At 49.0% G+C, this 20921-nt stretch overlaps 1 protein-coding gene across 4 annotated transcripts in view; it reads right to left on the bottom strand.

Annotated features, from left to right (window-relative positions):
• The window catches only part of DPF3 (double PHD fingers 3), a 270031-nt gene that overhangs the window by 111279 nt on the left and 137831 nt on the right, over nucleotides 1-20921 (bottom strand). For 2 of the 4 annotated variants that reach the window (XR_007136912.1, XM_047795002.1), the window contains exons 4-5: nucleotides 12496-12555; nucleotides 3946-4073 (exon numbers count right to left, since the gene is read on the bottom strand). Coding sequence is in view for 2 of the 4 variants with exons in the window: in XM_047795002.1 (XP_047650958.1) it covers nucleotides 3946-4073; nucleotides 12496-12555 (188 nt within the window). In the remaining 2 variants the exon portion in view is untranslated. The remainder of the gene's footprint in view (nucleotides 1-3945; nucleotides 4074-12495; nucleotides 12556-20921) is intronic. The other 2 variants (XR_007136913.1, XM_047795003.1) reach the window with 1 other exon arrangement.

Below are 20921 nucleotides of genomic sequence, written 5' to 3' on the forward strand. Positions count from 1 at the left end.
CGCGAGGAGCTGGGAGTCCTAACAAACAAAGCTCATATTCGGGGCTCAGGAAGCAGAGGGGGTGTCCTGTGTTAGGAAGGAAGGGCTGGGGTGTCCAGCCAGAGATGCAGCTGAACCCCAGGAACACACTAGCTTTCCCTGTCCAAGGACATGATCTGGAAAATAAATACATTTTCAAATAACTTTTCTCCCTGTTAGTCTTCATGGTGATGATAATGGTTCGTGGTTGTGTTGTTTTTTTTAAAGAAGGAATTCCTTTTATTTATTTTTTCATATCAGAGGAATGCCTTTTTAAAGACTCCATTATCGCTGGCCTGGAACAGTGCAAAATTCTCCTAACTGATTTCTCTCCTTCCACTGCTGGCCCTGCCTCCGGTCTCCTTTCCATGCAGCAGCCAGAAGGATCTTGAGGAAATACAGACTCACTGCTCTGGTTAAAAATCCTCCAAAGGGCTTCCTTTTTCACGTCCCATGAAACCAAGAGCCTCTTCCTGGTCTAGCTCTGCCACCCTCTCCAACCCCATCCTGGGCCCTTCTCTCCGTGGCACCAGGCTCTTGCCAGGCTCTCCTTCTGTCTCACCTTTCAACACAAGGTGCTCAGACCTACAGCGAGGCCTTCAAGAGCCGCTCCTCTGCCCAGAAATCTCTTCTCCCGGTTCCTCACTTGCTGGTGCCGTCTCATCTCACAGACCAGGCTGAATCCCTTGTCTCCCTTAGGACGCTACCTAGAATCTGTTCCTCCTCTTATACTGACTCTTTACCCTCTGTTCCTTTCGGGGCATTGATCCTGCAATGCAGTTATTATACTTGTTTGTTTACTTGCTTTCTGTCTGTATGTGACACTGGAATATAGCTGTCACAGCTGAGGGAACAGGTTTCTCTTGGTCTCTCTATTTCCCCAGAACCTAGCACAATGCTTGCTCAGAGGAGGTACCCAATAAACTTTGATGGAATGAATGAATCAATGGGCAAATGAACAAAAGAGTCCATTTGCTACATGTGCACTTTAGTTTTACAATCAAAGCCAATAAGAACATGCAAACTCATCTGGCTTTTGCTCCTGGTTTTGGCTTCTGGCACAGTGAGTGGCAGCCCCATGCTTTGCATAGATGTTCCGTTTACATTGGGGATGACGGTGAGGACAATGGTCAATGATGAAAACCTGCGCGCTGGCCTGATGCTGCCTGAAGGGGACTCGAACCCAGAGCCAGCGCCGAAAGGAAAGGGCTGCCTGTCACTAGAACATCAAGGCTTCTGGGCAGTGGTTCTGTCCCTGCCTTGACTCAGTCAAATTATACTCACTGAGCGAAAATACGCTTAGCGGGCAATACAGATGGGACAGACATAGACTTCAAAGATCTGAAAGTCCAAAAATGGCGGATAATAGATGAAGAGCAAAAAAAAAAAAAAGAAGAAGAAAGTACTAGGTGTTCTAAGTGCCAGCGGTAAAAAGAGAACTGGGAGAGTGGGGGTGATCAAGAAAGGCTTCACGTGGAAGGTGGTATCAGGGCTGAGCCTAATAGATGGGGGGAATTGTACACGTGGAGGCAGAAGAAAAGGTGCACCAGATAAAGGGCACAGCATGACCAGAGGCACGAGGGGAAGAAGGCTGAAGAACAGAGGGAGTAAAGGAATCGTGGGAAAGAAGCCTGAAAACTAGGTTAGGAGCAGAGAGAGGAGGCCCAAGAAGATCACACTCATCATTTTGGGTGTATCTAGCAGGAAACAAAAGTGTTTTAGCCAAGTTTTTTTACACAAGGGTGTTGCGCAAGCAGAGTTGTGTTTGGGTGTGAAAGGTCAACCAGCAAAGTAGCTCAAGTTAGAGAGAGGACCCAATGGGGCAGGAAACTCCTAGGAATCTGGTCACTCATGCATCCACGCAATAAATATGTACTGTGCACCTACGATGTGCCAGGCACGGTTGAGATGCTTGAGATACATTAGCAAGCAAGATAGACAAAGACCCTCTCCCTTGAGGAGTTATGGTCTGTTGGAAGAACACAGAAAATAAACACTAGCATAAGGCAGTAAATTATGAAGTACGTTAGACGGTGATAAAGGCCATGGGGAAGAAGGGAAAGAAAAGGAAAGCAAAGTAAGAGAACAGGGAGTGCTGGGGGTGGGGAGGGCACAGGATGTGGTAGTACAGACAGTGGTCAGGGTGGACGGCAGAGAAGAAGTCACAGGAGCAAAAGCCTGAAGAAGGTGAGAGGCCAGTGGATGTCTAGGGAAAGGACTCTGCAGGCAGAGGAAACAGCCTGGCTAGAAGCAAAGCGTGACTGGTGTGTGTGTGTGTGTCTGTGTGTGTGTGTGTCTGTGTGTGTGCAGCAAAAAAAGTCGGTGTGCCTGGAGCTGAGTGAGAAGGAAGCGAGGAAGCACCAAGGTAGAGGGAGGCAAAAGGGCCAAGACGTAGGCTGGCGGCCACAGCTCCGATTAGACCCCTAGCCTGGGAACCTCCATATGCCGTAGGAGCGGCCCAAGAAATAGCAAAAAGACAAAAAAAAAAAAAAAAAAGGGCCAAGACTTTTCCTCGGGAGAACAGGGGCCAGTGCAGGGTTCCGAGCACAGGAAAGGCTCCCTCTCAGCCATCAGCTGGGAGGCTACTTAGACAGCAGTCGCAGCAGTTCAGACAGGAGATGCCGGCGCCTTGGCCCAGGGAAGCAGCGGTGAGCGTGGTCAGAAGGGGCTATGCTCTGGGTTTGTATTGAGGGCACAGTGGACAGGACTCCTGATGCTCAGATACTGGGTGTGAGAGAAAGACAGGGGGTTGACGACGACTCCAAGATGTGTCAGACAAATTAAGGTTACAGTCAATAAGGATCTTTACTAAGGCTGGAGCTCTGAGAGGTAGAGGAGGAGCAAATACAGGCCTTGTTGTGACGACCCAACAGAAAAGACGTGACCATTCATCTGATCGCAGGAACAGCAGAGCAGGAGGCCACATTCACAGATTCGTTCAACACTTTATTGAGACCCGACTCCGCTGAGCATGTCCCAAGCACCAAGGGAACAACAGTGAACAAGATGGTGTGTGTGGCCCCTGACTCGAGAGAACTCACACACTGGTGGGACTTAGGAAGCAAATCAAAAATTTAACTGTTAGCCATGTAATTACAAGGTTAATAAATTAATATGTAAATATAAAGTTGGCTATAAAATTAATAAATGTGTAATTTTATAATATATGTATAACAACATATACATTTTTAATATAAAGTGGAAATGTAATATAATTTTAATACTGTAATTATGTTTTAATTATTAAAAACTATTATTTCATATTTGTTTTTATTGATAGTGGTGCAATCTTCTGAGCCAACCATTGGATTCAACGATGAGAATTCAAGATACATAAATAAGAATCAGTCGGAGTGTACCATTGTCATTCTGTACAGTGACCCTGCGGGGTGACAGCCTTAGCAGTGCTGTGCACAAAGGGTGATGAATCCACGGGGACAGGAGCCCCCAGCCCTACCTGGGGGGTGACATCTCGACTGGTTTTGAAGGATGAGCGGGTGGTGCTGGGAGAGGACGAGAGGCTGATGAACTAGAGCTGGGGGGTGGTGTGAGGCAGGGGTGGGGCAGGGACTCCCCAGGGACTGGCTGCTGCAGACGGCCATGGTTTCAAGTCTGGGCTGTGGACTGCTGGCTCCCAGAGGGTGAGGATTCAGTCTGTTTTGTTCACCACTGCGTCCCCAGGACCTAGCATGGTACCTGGTGCACAGTAGGCTCCAGAACTACATTTTGAGTAAATAAATAGGGAGAGGGAGGGACAGGTTAAATCAGAAAAGAATTTGCAAGCGTCCCAGCAATGATGCCACGAGGCAGCTAAGACGCAGCCCCAGCTTTTGAGAAGAGGACCAGAGCCAGGGGCTGGAGTTCTGGAAGCGCGACAGTGATACTCGGGGGCATCCCCCAGCCCCCACCCGACAAGCACAGAAATACCTGTATTTCCTGGATGCTTTCTTCCTCCCTGGTGTCCACCTTCTTCTCAACGCCCTCGCCGCGGAGCAAGGCTTCCAGGGTGGTGCTCTCTGAAGTGAACCCATCCTTCTTCAGGGGTAGCTCCACTTCTGAAAAACAAGGACAGAAAAGCAATGTCAGGCTGCTCAAAGCAGGAGGGACAGAGGGGTGGCCCTCGAGGGCATGCAGGAACCAGGGCTCCTGGGTGGGACTCAAGTCGGCCTGCGCGCTCTCCTCTTGGTGGAACAGGAACACTGGAGTTAGGTCCAGCTTTTCCATCTCCCGTTCAAATCCCAGCGACAGAGTCCAGCCCTGCCTGCTGCCCCAAAGACAGCAGAGGCAGAACAGCAAAGGACACCTTTGGTGGACACGGGGCTGGATGGCCTGGTCTCTGTCCCGCCTCTGCCACTCTCCGACCCTGTGACTTTGGGGCAAGGCGCTCAAAGATCTCCAAGCCCTTTTTCACATCTACAAAGTGAGGGGGACCATGCCCAACCCCCAGTAAGGCCTATTTGTGGAGCATAAATGTGTTCCTTTACAAGTAAGTGCTTTGAAAACTCCAAAGCAGCACACCAATGTTGGCCTCGAGTCTTATCATCCTCTCCCTCTGCGCCAACTCTCATCTGGCAACTCCATGACCTCCCCCCGGCCATGCTGGCTGCCCAGCTTCGGTCTGCTCCATGAAAAGCTATTTCAACCTCAGAGAGGCTGTTCTAATCAACTCACCAGGGAAGTAAAGGCCTCTAAAGCCTAGAGAAGAAAAAAAATGAGAACAGATGCCTAACAGGCCCCAGATTAGCAGCTGGGAGCTGCAGTGCCTGCACAACAGGGCATTCATTCTGAAGACATCCCAGTTAGATTGGCTTCCTGGGGCCTGAGGTCATGGGGCCACCTGCACAGTGGCAGCCAGAGCCAGCCCCCCGCCCCCAGGTGAGAAACCCGAGGGAGACATTGAACCCCTTTCTCAGGATGTCCCCACAACTCCTAACCCAAAGGAGGGTAGTTGGGACTTTTTTTGGAGGGGGAGGGCAGAGTTCTCGTTAAAAACAGAAATCTCAGGTAATAGATGAACATAGTTGAATTTGCTACCAAATATTCTCCAATAGCTCCTCTGATCCTGTAACTCATACTTCTCCCCACCCTGTAACTAAATGCGCGGTCCCTACCCTGTATCAGGTACGATGGGTGCCAAGACCATGAGGGAGTCGTGCCGTGCAGACGGTCAGGGAAACTGAAGGTTCAGGGTGAGGGCTACTTACAGAGGGATAGATAGGAGTAAGGGAACAAGCGCCCAGGGGAGTCAACAGTGGGGACCCATGAGCACCGCTATTGGGAGAGACAGGGAGAGTGTTTGCAAGGCCTGGAGAGGGCACCACGGAGGGCTCTGTGAGCCTGGGGGCCAGAGAAACAGCACACGCGCCCAGCCTCTCTCTTCTTCCATCCTTGTCCTTCTGCTCTGCCCTCCCATTGGCTGACCTCAGCCAGGAGCCAGAGGGCAAGGGAGCCTCGCTGCTGCAGCCGAGGTCAGCTTCCTAAGGCACAGGCCAGTGGAAAGAAGGACAAAGAGCCGATCTTGGAGAGCAAACAGAAATAACCAGCATGATCAAGCCATGTTCCACTGGGTTTTATTCTGGCACAAATGGAATTCCACCTACCAGTTCTGTCTCCTTCACCAGGACCTGATGCACAAGGAAGGGTGCTCGGGCAGCCCTTTAAACTGAAGAAACTCACACCCCCAGAAGGCAGTGGCAGGAAGGAGAAACAGTATCTAAAGCCCCTTAAAAGACCAGGTCTTGGGGATTTTTCTTCCTAAAAAAAAGACAAGCAGAGGCTCCACCTCCATCAAGAAGCACTACAACCAAATCAACCACCTCTGAAACTCATTCACCCCTCTCTTCCTTCAACAAATACTTGCTGAGCACCTCTGCATGGCGACCACCGCTATGCTAGGACCAGGTACATGGAAGGGGAACCAAATAACCACCAACCTGGCCTTTAGGTGGTTTCCAATCTAAAGAGACAGACATTAAATGTCAAATACAAAATAAATGCGCAATGACAGGATGTCATACGTGCTGTGGAGGAAAACAACAGAGCAGAAATGTGAAGGAAGAATACAGGGGTGGGGGGCTGCTGAAGATCAGGGGGTCGGGGAAGGTCTGTCCAATGAGGTTATGTCTGAGAGTCAGAAAAAGGGTCAACTGCCTGCTTTAATGAGTTCAGAGTGTGCAGCTCCAGAGCCGGCTCTGAGGACATATTACTCTTTCTCCCGAGTCAGGAAAGGCTTCCAAATGTGTCATCTAAAACAATTAAAATGTGTTGCCTCATGTCCTGTCCTCAGTTAAAAGAGGACAGCTGTTCCCTACCCCTCAGACTTATACTAATCATATATTTTGATATATCTATAGAAGTTCATATTTTAGTAACCCCCATTAGCCTTTTCAACACTAAAGAAATCCTATTTCCAGAACTGCATAGTATTTTAGAGCTGAAAAAGGCTTATAGATATTCTGCTTCAATCATCTCATTTTATAAATGAGTCACCTTAGGCTCAGAGAAGTTAAGTGACTTCACCAAAAGCACACAGCAGGACACAAATGTAGCCAAATGATCTCTCCTAGACAAGGTTAAGATGGTGATAAGAGCCCCACTTGTATTCTTTTTTGCTTTTTAGGGCTGCACCATGGCATATTGAGGTTCCCAGGCCAGGAGTCCAATCAGAGCTATAGCTACTGGCCTACACCACAGCCACAGCAACACCACAGCCACAGCAACGCAGGATCCAAGCCTAATCTTCGACCTACACACACCACAGCTCACGGCAACACCAGATCCTTAACCCACCAAGCAAGGCCAGGGATCGAACTTGAAACCTCACGGTTCCTAGTTGGATTCGTTTCCACTGCACCACAACGGGAACTCCCCCACTTGTATTCTTTTTTTTTTGTCTTTTTTTGTTGTTGTTGTTATTGTTGTTGTTGTTGTTGTTGCTATTTCTTGGGCCGCTCCCGTGGCATATGGAGGTTCCCAGGCTAGGGGTTGAATCGGAGCTGTAGCCACCGGCCTACGCCAGAGCCACAGCAACGCAGGACCCGAGCCGCGTCTGCAACCTACACCACAGCTCACGGCAACACCGGATCGTTAACCCACTGAGCAAGGGCAGGGACCGAACCCGCAACCTCATGGTTCCTAGTCGGATTCGTTAACCACTGCGCCACGACGGGAACTCCCCCCATTTGTATTCTTATTAGTAGTTTGCAGGCTCGGGCTGAGCCCAGATGAGCACAGATAGGCTAGTGTACATGCAGAGTGCTTGGCACAGAGTAAACATTCCAATGTGGCCGTCACTACTGTGATAGATACTTGATCCCCACCACCACCCAAGAGGGGAGCACAGGTATCATCCACTTTACAGATGAGGAGGCTGCAGCTTAGGGATCCTTAGAACTTGATCGATGTCACACAACCAGTAAGGGGCGAAGTCCAGCCTCGACCCCAAACTACCTCAGAACCCACTCACTCAATCTCTCGGCTCTATGGACCACACCTTGCCTTGCTTTGGTCCCTCCATGAGAAGACTTTCCAAACTTTTGTGCATGTTCACTGAATTCCTGGGCCCTCTCCACAGTTTTCATATTTCAAGATAAAAGGCAGATCTTTGCCAAGGCTGAGGGCAGGTTTGTGTCAACGTTCTGGCCTCGGTTCTATATGAACATCCCCATGTGGAGCTCACTCTGCACAACAGTACTGACCTCGTGGAAATTTCCATCCCTCCCTCCTCCTCCTGCTCCTTCTTCCTCCCCTGCTAACTATTCCTCCATCGTGCTTTCCCATCGGGCAATCTACCCTCTTGGTCCTCTGGTCCTCCGAGATGGGCACAGAGACAGAAGCAAGAGAGAGAAGAGAACCAAGATGGGAAGAGGGAACTGGGCTTTCCTACACGCAAAGAGCTAGAAGGCACCCCTGACAGTAACTACAGTCCAGTCCCTTAACAAGGAAAGCAGAGCACAGAAAGACGGAGAGGCTCTCCCGCAGTCACGGAGAAATTTAGTGGCATGACCCTTGACTAATTACCAAAACATTTAATTGGCTCATAGAAGTTCTGCTTTCAGAAGCCCCTGGAGTCAAACCCTGGTTTGGCCATGTATTAGCGGAGGGGCCATAGAGTAGTTACTTGAACCTTTAAGTCTCCCTTTCCTTATGTATTAAATGGGAATGATTACAGTATCTATTTCGTAGTGTTGATCGCAGTATCTATTTTGTAGAATTAACCATGGTAATACACTGCAAAAAGATCCACAAAAAAAACTAGTATGAGAAACAGTGGAAAATGAGACAATTTTTGTTTTGTCTTTTCTCTCCTCAAAACTTAAGATTCATTGGGGATAATAGATGCAAACTATGGCCTTTGGTGGATAAGCAATAAGATCCTGCTGAATAGCACAGGGAACTATACCTAGTCAGTTGTAATGGAACGTGATGAAGGATAATGTGAGAAAAAGAATGCACGTATACATTCAGGGCCACTTTGCTGTACGGCAGAAATTGACAAAACAGGAGTTCCCGTCACGCGCAGCGGAAACAAATCTGACAAGGAACCATGAGGTGGCAGGTTCAATCCCTGACCTCCCTCAGTGGGTTAAGAATCTGGCGTGGCCGTGAGCTGTAGCGTAGGTCACAGACATGGCTTGGATCTGGCGTTGCTGTGGCTGTGGCATAGGCCGGTGGCTACAGTTCTGATTAGACCCATAGCCTGGAAACTTCCGTATGCCACGGGTGCGGCCCTAAAAAGACAAAAGACAAAAAAAAAAAAGAGAGAGAGAAAAGAAGTTAACAGAACATTGTAAATCCACTTTAATATAAAAATATAAAAAAACCCTTAAGATTCAAAATTAGATCACCTATGATAAACCATAATGGAAAAGAATTTTAAAAATTGTGTGTGTGTATATATATATATATATATATATATATATATATATATATATCTCAGTCACTTGACTCTACAGCAGAAATTAACACATTGTAAATCAACTACACTTCCAATAATTTTTTTTCAAAATTGATCATATGTGTAAAGAGCCTGGGTTATTCTGGAGTTCTGTGGCTCAGCAGTAATGAACCCGAATAGTATCCATGAGGTTGCGGGTTCAATCCCCAGCATCGCTCAGTGTGTTGAGGATCCAGTGTTGCTGTGAGCTGTGATGTAGGTCACAGACGTGGCTAAGAACTGGCATTGCTGTGGCTGTGGTGTAGGCCGGCAGCTGCAGTTCCGATTCAACCCCTAGCCTGGGAACTGTGCCTCAGGTGCAGCCCTAAAAAGACAAAAAAAGAGCCTGAATGTTCTAAGTGCCCTATATATGCTACGTGTTATTATTATCAAAGTTTGAATGATTCTGACTTCAATGAGACAGCAGCACTGTCCAATAGAAACATAATGTGATCCATTTACATAATTTTAAACTTTCTAGTAGCTACACTTATAAAAATAAAAAGCAACAGGTGTAATTAACCTTAATGTATATTTTATCTAATCCAATGTATCCCAAATAGTATCACTTCGACATGCAATCATGTTTTAAAATTATTGTGAGATACCTTGCTAGTTTATTTACATTAAGCCTTTAAAATCTAGTGTGTATTTTACACTTACCTCTCCATTCAGACTAGCCACATTTCAAGTGTTCCACAGCTGCATGTGGCTGGTGGCTACTGTATTAAACACTACAGGTTTAGAGCATTAAAAGCAACATTTGCTATAATTTTGCTTCCCCCCAAATGGAAGGACTTTAAACAGGTTCTTAGTGTTGTCTACCTGATCCCCGGCGGAGCGCCGTTCCAGAACTGCATTCTAGCTGACTCCTGGCAAAGCCTGGTTTCAAAGCACTATGGGTAAAGCTCACAAGGTCAGGGTGACAGGCTAACCAGTGCCCTCCCAACAAAGCAGCAAAGGGTACATTCTCTGGCTCTGAACCACAGGAGGTTCCAGAGTGAAGGAAAAATAAGGTAACAGGTCCAAGCTCTTGCACAACATACATCCTAGACACTCTCCCTATGGAGTCCTAAGGGATTTCATTGATTCAGTTTTAGTCTAATACAGCTCATCTGGATACAGGATTTAGCAATTCTTTAAAATTGTACTCATTTTGACCCTCACACAAATTTGGGGGCCATGTAACCTGACAGAAGCCATCCGACACTTAACATTCAAAGAAAATGGTCTAAAACACACACATAATTCATCTTTAAATTAGCCTGATTTTTATACACATGGATATAAACCCACGGATCGTTACTCTCTCCAGAGCAGCAGCAGCTGTCACCCAAGCCAGCCGCCTCCCCGGGCCCCCGTATGCAGCTCTGCCTCCACTTCTAATTGGGAACAGAGATACTCCTTGGGTGACTTCCAGCACGATCCATCACACCAGAGACAGCTTCTGTGCAAACCGAAGGAAATCGGTTTCCAAATAAGAAAAAAAAAGCCTCTTAGACAAACAAGGATTGAAGCATAGAAAGTCTTTTTTTAAAAAAAGAAAGAAAGAAAAATGCAAATAAAAGGAAAGCAAAAAAACAAAAAAACAAAAAAACACCAGTGAAGACCGATGGCTCCTCTCCAGGGCTGTGGACTGGGCAGCCATCCTCTCGGGTGGAGATCAAAGCCACAGGCTTTTGACACAGGTGCTCCAAGCCCGCCACCCAACGCACCAAATGCAAGACTTCCACTGGGTTGTGGAGCCACTGAGCTCATTAACAGGATGCAGACAAGACGAGCCCGAAAGTGCAACATGGGAGCACAGAGAGTAATTAAATCCCAGGTCATTTAAAAATGCAAACACTTGGATGTCACAGGCTCATGAAGCCTCTGACTCCTTGTGCATTTTTTCTTTTTCTTTTTTTTTCTTTGGCTCAGGATGGAGGACCAGGAACCTGCAAGTCATATATGGATTATAATAAAATATGCCATATAAAAAACAGATTAAGACAGTTCTTCTTTGGGGAAATACACAAAGAGAGGAGCTGTCTGTTAGCTGTCGAGTTTGCAAGAGATACCATCTTCGGGGAGGATATGCTCTGCCAATAGACAGACTGCCCCAAGGGAAATCGTGGTGAAACACCCCGACAAGGCACATCCATCCATCCATCCATCACAGGCTCTCTCTGACGCAGGAGCCTGGTGATAGAGTTGTGGTGCCAAGAGGGAGAAACCCCACAGACAACGGCAGACAATCTTCCTGCTATATCATGAGTGCGCAGATTTTTTTTTTAACCTGCTTTCAGGTTTTATTTAAAAATACAAATGTGGGAGTTCCCATTGTGGCGCAGTGGTTAACGAATCCAACTAGGAACCAGGAGGTTGTGGGTTCGATCCTTGCCCTTGCTCAGTGGGTTAAGGATCGGCATTGCCATGAGCTGTGGTGTAGGTCGCAGACTCAGCTCGGATCCCGCGTTGCTGTGGCTCTGGCGTAGGCTGGCAGCTGCAGCTCCAATTAGACCCCTAGCCTGGGAACCTCCATATGCCATGGAAGCAGCCCTAAAAAAGACAAAAAAAATTTTTTTAAAGAAAAAAAAAATTTTTTAAAAATACAAATGTGTGGTTTTTTCTTCTGGGGGCTTATTATTTTGAAGAGTTAAGCTCATCACATTTCCTTGGATTTACACATGAACTTATCCCAAGGAGCAAGAAGCTTAAGCATTATTATTTCATTTATCCCCTTCAGACTCTCAGGCTCATGGAGAAGGGGGGGGTATTGTTATCTCTCGCCCCACAAGGGAAGAGATTGGAGGGGACCAAAGCTCTGATTTCCTGAGATGGGCAGGCTCGGGAATCCATCTGCTCTTCCTCAGGGGTGCCATTTTCTTGGCTGCGTTTGACTCTCTGTTTTGTGATTCATAAAGCTCAAAATAGATGAGGTTTGCAATGAGGACCCATCACCCGGGCTGCACCCTGCAGGCCCTCGTTACCAGATGTTCTAGAAGCCCAGGATATCCACACAACATTCCCCCAAAAGGCCTGTGGTCGCCACTCTCTGCTGTGACTACCCACCCTCCCCAAAGCCAACATGTAAGGATGGGCCCCCTGGAGCCGGTCCCCAGAGGTCAGCCCCGCAGATAAGCGTTTTCCCATCCCCGAGACACAGAAAACACCCACACTGTCAAAGGATGCTCACCACTGGGCTGGACCCTCAGCACTGGACTGGCCAGTAGACCAAGTCAACACAACTCAGCAGGAAGGGCAGGGAGGAGAAGGATGATGGAGACGCACTGAATGGTGAAATGGTTCGAGGGACTACAGATCACTGGAAAGTGAGAGAAGCCGTCTGGGGTGAAATCTCAGCTCTTGCTGCCTACACTGCACACTTGGCCTTGACCTCCTCATCTGTAGAACAAAGCCCACTTCCCGGCGGTGTTACAGGGCCAAACAAGATAATGCATATGAGTATTTGCCCAGGGAATATGCTCAATGAACGTGAGCCCCTCCTTTTCACCTCCTAGAGCCTCTCTCTCCTTGTACTTCTCGCCAAATCTCCTCACCTGAGGCTCTCAGACCATCGGACACGGTGGGGCGCAGCTCCGCCTGCCTGAGCGCAGGCCCTGGGGGAACAGAAGCAAAGAAGTCAAGTCTGGAGCAGTTAAGAGGACAGAGGAGGCAGAGGATGGGACACGGCTTGTAGGCCAAGAGGCTGCTCCAAATCCAGGGGTGGTAGATTTGGAAATCAGAGCAGAACCACATGGAAGAGGCCTTGCTCTGCTCATTCATTTGACAATGTGCCAGGCTCTATTCTAGGTGCTGTGAAGACACAGCTTTCTCTCTGTGAACAAGACACAAAAATTCTTGCCTCACACAAGTTACAGTCTAGTGGGGAAGAAATAAGACATAAACAAGAGACCCACAGAATGACAGGGGGTAATCGGTGTTTGGGAGAAAAGCAGAGCAGAAGTGGGGAAGCTGAAACATCAGGGAAGCTGGAAGGGTGGTGACACTGTTAGATGTGGGCCGGGAGCCCACCCTGCTAATCAGAAAAGGACTTTCTAGGCAAAGGAGCCATCAGTGCAAAGGCCCTGAGTCTGGGGCCTGTCTGCCCAGAGCACAGAGAGCCTGAGGGAAGAGTAGGAGCCCAGTTCAGAGAGTTTTGGGGCCTCAAAGGGCTGGGTAGGCCACTGCTGACTTCTATTCTGCCATCTGAAGCCACTAGCAGTTTCAGGCCAAGAGTGGCTTTATGATGCCAATATTTTAATAGGATCATTCTGCAAATGATGAAGTAAGGTGAGGGCAGGCGCGAGGAGACCAGTTAGGAGGGACAGCAATTGGTGTGGAGCCCTATCACCAAGCCGGAGCTTAGGAGAGGGTCATGTGTGACACAGACGAACCCTGCCCTAAGGTGCCTACATCCTGATTGCCAGATACAGCCAGAGGGCAGTGATCTGCCCCCGAGCAGGGTGCAATCCCCCACAGGGAATCAAGACAGAGGCTGGGTGTGGAGGCTGGGTGCCCAGTGCCAAAGGGCAAAGGGATGGAGCCATACCAGAGTGAGTCCACAGAGGAGCAGCTCTCTGAGAAGGCAGATCAGCCTAGGCCAAGGGCAGGGAGAAGACCCAGTCAGACAGGCCTGACCTAGCACCATGGGATGACGGGTGTGAGGAAAAGCAGAGAGGATGCCTTCCAGGTTTATCTTTGTGCCCCGGGCATTGATGCCAGGCCTGAGTTCTGGGACATGGGGGAACTTGGGCAAGCTGCGGTTCTGGGAAAGGTAGATCCCACAGCCAAATGCCAGGCCTTCTCTCCTCAGTATTGAAGATACCAGACTTTTAAAAGACTCCAACGCAAAATGCATTCCCATTCTGCCCAGACAGCACACGCCCTTCCAGCTGGGCGGTGAGCTGCCTGCCATGAGCACATCACTGGGACTGGGGACAGGAACAGCATCAGCTGAGACCCCCTCCACCCATCCCACAGGAAGCACAGGGTGGCATCTGGTGCCTCCTCCCACGTGCCAAGTCCTCCAGCTCCACCATCCTGAGAGATTCTCAGAACAACCCTGGGAAGCAGGCAGGGCAGCTGCCGTGATCCACATTTCACAGATAAAGAATCGAGGCCAGAGTGGTTAGATAATTGCCCCAAATCACAAGCCAGTGGGTAGAGGGGTCTGGACTTGAACCCAGGCCTTTTTGGTTCCTACTTGGTGCCTTTTTCTCCTATAGAACAGCCGTTCCAAACAGTGAAGACCCCTAAGACCTAAAACCAAAGAGAGGCGAAGTGGCAAAGCTGGGCCAGGCCCCACAGGCCAGGCTGGGAACTGGGTGGGGAAGTCAGGTGCGAAGGCTCCTCCTCTCCCACTCAGTCTCTCTCATCTGTGAAATGGGCATGAAGAGAGCCAGCCATATTCTTCAAGCTTGAGATCAGACACCAGGCACTTTTCTTTCTTTCAACCCTTTAATAAATCTTTGCTGTCCATCTACTATGTGCCAAGCCCAGCAATGGGTGCCAGGATCCAGGTGAAGGATTTGGGTGGGCCTCTGCCCTTAAAATGTGTACCTTCCAGTGGGGAGAACACATGGGAGCAGACCCTGGGATAACAAGGTGATTGCTCAGGCTGAACGGCCCATGCTCTAAACGTGGCTCTGTCAGGTCCAACTGCAAAACACGGCCATGGAGACTCTGCAGCAGCTGTGCACACCGCCCGGCTGCCCCCCAGCTGCTACCATTTCCTCGGCCAGCCCAAGCTCCCAGAGCCCTTCGGGGACACAACAATTTTGGAGGCCCAGGCTCAGTACCCCAGACCCAGGTCCCTTCCCCAGACTCCCAGAAAGGCAAAAGGAGCATAAACAGCCCCGGCATGGCATGGGGGCTGGAGTGGCCCACCCACCTCTCTCTGGCTCCCCTGCTCACAAGGCCAACCAACAAGAGCTGAAGAAGCTGCTATTGCCGGCCTCCAGGATGGATGGCTGCAGCTCTGACACTGCAGGAAAGAGATAGATGACCGGTCATTTCCCCCTGATGCACTTGAAGGCATCCATTCTCCCAGCCGTACCAAGCTCAGGCAACCCCCGCGCAGAGACAGATAAGCACTGACAGATGGGGGTGGGAGCCCAGTGTCCTTCCCCCTGGAAGGACACAGCCAGACTCCTCTGCCAGCCGGGAGAAGGTCACATTGTCTGTTGGCTCACACCTGGATGGGGGCTCCAAGGGTCCCTTCCCCTTGCCTCCCCCCATCTCGCCTACCCCACGGCACCCCCCGCCCCCCACCCCCACCCCCACCATCCCTGTGAGGAGCACACAGGAGAGGGGGAGGCGGGGGCAGAGGGAGCCAGCTGACAGGCTCATCAATCTCAGGCTACATGCTTGGCACATCAGCGTTCCTTAAGTTGTTCCCGGACGGGGAGGGTGCTGGAGGAGTCGGGGGACTGTCTGGAGGAGAAGAGAAATCACGCCGAACATCGGACAGCAAATGGTGGAAGGAGCCCGGAGACTATTAAAATGTGGGCCATGTACAAAAGCAGTAGGGAACTAATTAAGATGCAGGATTTTCAAAAGCTGGGGAAGTTGGCCACAGCCTGCTCCCATCTGTAGAGTTCTGGCAGCTCAGAGCAACAGGGACAGCACCCTAGGCGGGCGAAACGGGCCTCTCCACCACTGCCCAGCAGGTGGGACTCAGGCCTCTCTGCCTGGACCACCCCCTTGGGGGGACACCCCTCCCTGGGCCCCCATGACTTGCTTGTTGGCCACCTATGGCACTCCCTGCTATACGGCACCCTAGCCGACCAGCCTTTCAGGGTTCCTGACCCACCGTTCTTGTTCCCCCAACAACACGTGGTGGGGCGGTGATTATCCTGGCTATTCATGCCCAGGCATTGCGAGGCTGCCAAAAAAAAAAAAAAAAAAAAACCCAAGAGAAAGAACTAGGACCCTATTCGTGGCTGCCTTCCTCCCCATCACCCTAGGAATTTGGCAAGGGTGGCAAAGCGCCAAGCTGTTCCCCAAGTGTCCTGGAGCAGAAGGGATTTGCAAGGCCTCAGACACCTGCCGGAAGCCCTTCTGATCTCAGAACAGCAATATGAATGTGCGTGTTGAGTCCTGGAGCAACGTGGTACCAGTTCCAACAGGTTCCCCCATAGGCTTCTCTCCTTGGCTTCGCCACGGATATCCCCTGGGGAATTAACTTCCTAATTCAGCACCTCAGTTTCCCAACCCTAAAACAAAGGTAAAATCTGCCCTAGACTACAAGGACCAAAAGGTCTGGGGTTAGACGATGCTAAACTGATCTAAGCAGATCATCGGAGTATTTAATCCAAAAGGACAAAAGGAAAAATTTGATCCCAGCCGCTTTTCTTTCTTTCTTTCTTTTTTCATTCAAAACAAAAAACAGTGACTTAAAGTCTCCTTTTTTTGATCAGCTAGCTTTTGCCCAATGCCTGCCATGCTTCAGGGCCTTCTGGTAGATATGTACCATCCACCTTTCTCTCCTGCCAGCTCCGCTTCCCCTTCGCATGGACAGAGCTCTAGTCTCAGGGAAATGGTCCAGGGGAGGCCCTTCACTGGCACCGGGCCCCTGCCCATGTCATCATGTTGCCTGAACTGCCATGGCTGTGCCGTGAAACACCTTGCGATTGCCTCTGCAGCCAAGCACAAGCTGCAGAGAACACTGAACTCCATTGTCAGTCAGCAGAGAGAAAAAACGTTGCGTGTGCTGTCCTTCAGACATCGAGGCAAGTAGGAGATTGCAGGATGTTTATTCCAGACTGACTGGAAGGATGATGTTAGGTGTGAGAACCACAGAGGTCCAGGGACATTGAGAAGGCTTTCAAATCCCAAAGAGCGCTCCCCAGCTCTCAGCCTCAGTCCCCAACACAGACACATTTTTATTTTCAGCAAGTAGTAAAGAAACAGAGGCAGGCTGGCATATTCACAGTGAGGGAGATGGGATGAAGCCAGCAGGCCTGGGGAGTACTCCATCAGTGTATAATTTAGCTCAAGAACAAACGACTTCACAGCAGCCACCATCGCCCGCCCCCCCCCCCACCCCCCATTCCCCACACTGCAATGTCACAGATGAGCTCTGTGCTATGTGCCGCTGAACCAGGAGTGGATGGTTCTGCAGCCCTGGCCTCAGACCTTCTCCAAGGTCCCTCGACAGTCCTGAATGGACATCCCTTCCCCTTGCCCTGACCTGGTTTCCAGACAAAGCTCTCAGTTCTAAAGACCTAGGGTCAAGGACAACCTCAACCCACGTTTCACCCTGGCCTTTGTTGCTGAAAGCTGCCCACCATTGGCCGGACTCGGGCAGGGATATAAAGGAAGATGGGAGGGACAAACTGGGTTGTTGGCATGACCAACTGCTTGTGGCATCTCCTGATTATGCTTGGAAAGGTCTGACATGGAAGGAAACTGAGACAACTCCACTCGTGGCTGGTGCCCCTGGCTCTCATAAATCAGGGGAATGCCTCTCTCTCCTCTGAGGACACGAGGGGGCCCAAGAGAGGCTCCAAAAGTCATGGGATCCAGCCTGTGCTCTCCTCACCCCCAGAAGGGGCATCATGTATTAGTGTCTGCCCAGAGGGGGCGCCCTCTTCCACTTTTACACAAAGATGCCATAGAGGAAGGCCCTTTCTGGAAATGCTGGGTTGTTTGGAAAATTCAAAGGCAAAGGCGTGTCACCTCCAGGAAGAGAGCGGTACACTTCTCTGGTCATGCTGCTTTGTGTTCTCTAAATGGGCCCTAACCTCACAAGGCCCGAGCCTAAGGCTCCTTATCACTGACTCTTGGATACTTCCCTGGCATCTTTTTTTGTTTGTTTTTGTCTTTTTAGGGCTAGGGGTTGAATCGGAGCTGTAGCCACTGGCCTACACCACAGCCATGCCAGATCCAAGCCACGTCTGTGACCTGCACCACAGCTCACAGCAAGGCCAGATCCTTTAACCCACTGAGCAAGGCCAAGGATCGAACCCACGTCCTCATGGATACTACTCGGGTTCATTACTGCTGAGCCACAATGGGAACTCCTTCCCAGTCGTCTCTATTCATAATCTACAGTCACAGGCTGGTGAGGTGGTACATCCTGAGAGCCAGGCCCAGCCCAGGGATACAGACTCAGAACAGGATACAGAAATCGCAAACATATGGCGCAAGGCTTAGGGGGTTTTGTTTTGTTTTTAGTCAGCTTAGTAGTAGGTCTGATTACCTGGGGAGGGAACAAGTTCAGATGAGAAGGATCTTTGTCATTCAAAATGTTGTTTATTCCAGCCCTGGACTGTTGACGGTTCCTCAGCCTCTAGAGGCTGGCTAGAGGAGCCAGCCTGCCTCGGATGGGTTTGACTTGGCTGGGGTTTTTTGTCACCTTGGGATGTGGCTACACCTCTGAGGATCCATCCTCAACCAAGATAGCGCTCATTCTTCCAGAGAGGGTCCTCTCACGGGACCCTCGCCGTCTCCACGTTTGGGCCTTTTCCACCTGAGGCCTGGAACAGCCACCTTGGCCTCTGCTCCAAGAGTGAGGGCAGAGCCCAGGAAAACCTTTCAAATGATCCTATACAGACAGGGTGCTCCTGGGCACTTGGCTACAGCACACCACCAGCCCAGGGGTCCTCCTTTTCCCTCCCCTGCCACGTCATGGCAGACCCAAGGATGGGACAAGTCCGAAGCCAGCTGTGACCCCAGATGCTCCACATTTAGCCACTGGGAGGCCAGTGTGCCCGAAGTAGATGTCTGTAGACAGAAGGACCAGACACTGGTAAAGTGACTTCTTGCCTCAGTCCCACCAACAGTGAGACTAGAGGTTCTCCGCTGACAATCTGAGCAGCACAGTAAATGCTTCTTGGCTTTGCCAGCAGTCTGACTTCTCTGACCTGGAAAATGAGCCTATAACACCTTTACCCTCTTCCTTCCCTGTTCAGATACTGGTGGTGACGGTTATGATGATGATGGTGGTGGTTCAGTCAGAGTGCCCCATCCGCTGGTGGCAGTGACTGGTGGGAGGGACATAAACCTAGTCCGCTAATCAGTCCTTTCAGGGACTTCTCTGCCATAAATATTGAAGGGGACCACCTTTCTGCTGAGTGTGGTGAGTGGTGAATGCTGAGTCTGGGCTGCTGGGGGCCACCTTGTTTGCCCCATAAGAAGAAAAGAGTGTTAGAGGTGGAAAAAGAGATGCAAAGCCCCCACTACAATGTTTGAGCCCCTGGAAGCAGCTATGCCTGAAGCCCAGATCAACTGGGGGATTCACTGTTACATGAATTAACTTCCTTTTTTTGCTTGGGCAGGTTTGATTTGACATTTATGACCAAAGAAATCAACTACATCTTGGGTATATTTTAATAATTAATATATTAGTTTTCTAATCAGAAAATGAAGTTTTAAAGGGAAACAGTCTGTAAAAAGTTTAAGTTAGTATATCTGTCAGCAGCATGAGGAAGCAAAAGCATTGACCAGAGAAATCAAGCAACCTAGATTCTTTGCCTGTTCCCATAGGAATTGCTGTGTAATTTTGAGCAAGTCTCCCAAACTATCTGGACCTCAATAAAACAAGGAATTGGAGTTAATGATAGCTGAGGTATTTTACAGTGCTAAATGTCTTTGATTCTATAAAAGACAATCATCAGTTAGTGTGATATAAAGTGTTCTTACTAAAGACTTTTCATATAAATGCTAAGAATAAAGATTTTAGGGAGTTCCCATCATGGTTCAGCAGTTAACGAATCTGACTGGCATCCATGAAGATTCAGGTTCGATCCCTGGCCTTGCTCAGTGGGTTAAGGATCCAGTGTTTCCATGGGCTGTGGTGTAGGTCACAGACGTGGCTCAGATCCTGCATTGCTGTGGCTGTGACATAGGCCGGCAGCTACAGCTCCAATTCGGCTCCTAGCCTGGGAACCTCCATGTGCTGCAAGTGCAGCTCTAAAAAGCAATAATAATAATAATAATAATAATAATAATAATAATAATAATAAAGATTTTTAAAAAGAATGACTAACAATTTAAAATTAGTGTCAAAATTTATAATAAAATTCCTTAACAAGTTACATATGAACTCTCCTAATATACCTGTAAAATATTCATTGCATCCCGGGTTAAACTGGAAAAATTTGCAGCAAAAATTGGGTATAGCCTGGTTAAATAAGTTATGGTGCATTTGTATGATGGAATATTGTATAATTGTGAAAAAGCAATGAGGAAACTATATATTGACACGGCCAATGCCTGTGGCGCCTTTTTAGTAAAAGGGCAGAATGCAAGGGGGTTGTCCTGTGTAAAATGAGGAGGGGAAAGTCATATAGCTGTAAATCAAACTCTCTCTTGAAGAATCCCCCAAAATTGGTACCACTGGTACCTCTTTGGAGACTGGGTCTTATTTTTCATTCTACAATATATCCTTTTATCTTTGGAATGGCAAAACATGTGACTGTATTACCTGTACTACCTGCTCAATTCGTTTTAAATTTTTAATTAAAAGGGTAAGAAAGGACAAATACTATCACATTTGAGCCTCATGAGGAACTGCAGGGCTGGCTAGGAATCTCAGGTACCACTGTGCGATTTACAGATGGGGAGATAAACCCAAGGGGTTCACATACTTCTTCACAGAGACACATCCAAACAGAGACAGACACCCGAATAGCACCATCACTCAAGTCCACAAAGCCAATGGGCATGTGTCGCCCTCTCGCTATAGCACCAGTGCAAAGCTCTGAATGGGGTAGAATTAAATTGGTCCGGTTAAGGATCAAACCAGGGATTACCTCATCACTTATCCATGCCACGTCCAAGAGACCAGGGCCAGCACATCTGGAACGAGAAAGGAGGGAGCCCACACCTCCAAAATAAATTTGTTCATAATGACAACTGTTTATGTTTAATAAAGAAACATAGATGCATAGATGGAGTGGAGTCATGCCATACTGATTTGTGGTCTGGCCACCTGTAACTTTTCAAAACCAGGGTTTCTCAAACTTCAACAAGGGTTCTG

This window comes from Phacochoerus africanus, chromosome 9 (genome assembly GCF_016906955.1).
Source record: "Phacochoerus africanus isolate WHEZ1 chromosome 9, ROS_Pafr_v1, whole genome shotgun sequence".
In the NCBI taxonomy this organism is placed as follows: Eukaryota; Metazoa; Chordata; class Mammalia; order Artiodactyla; family Suidae; genus Phacochoerus; species Phacochoerus africanus.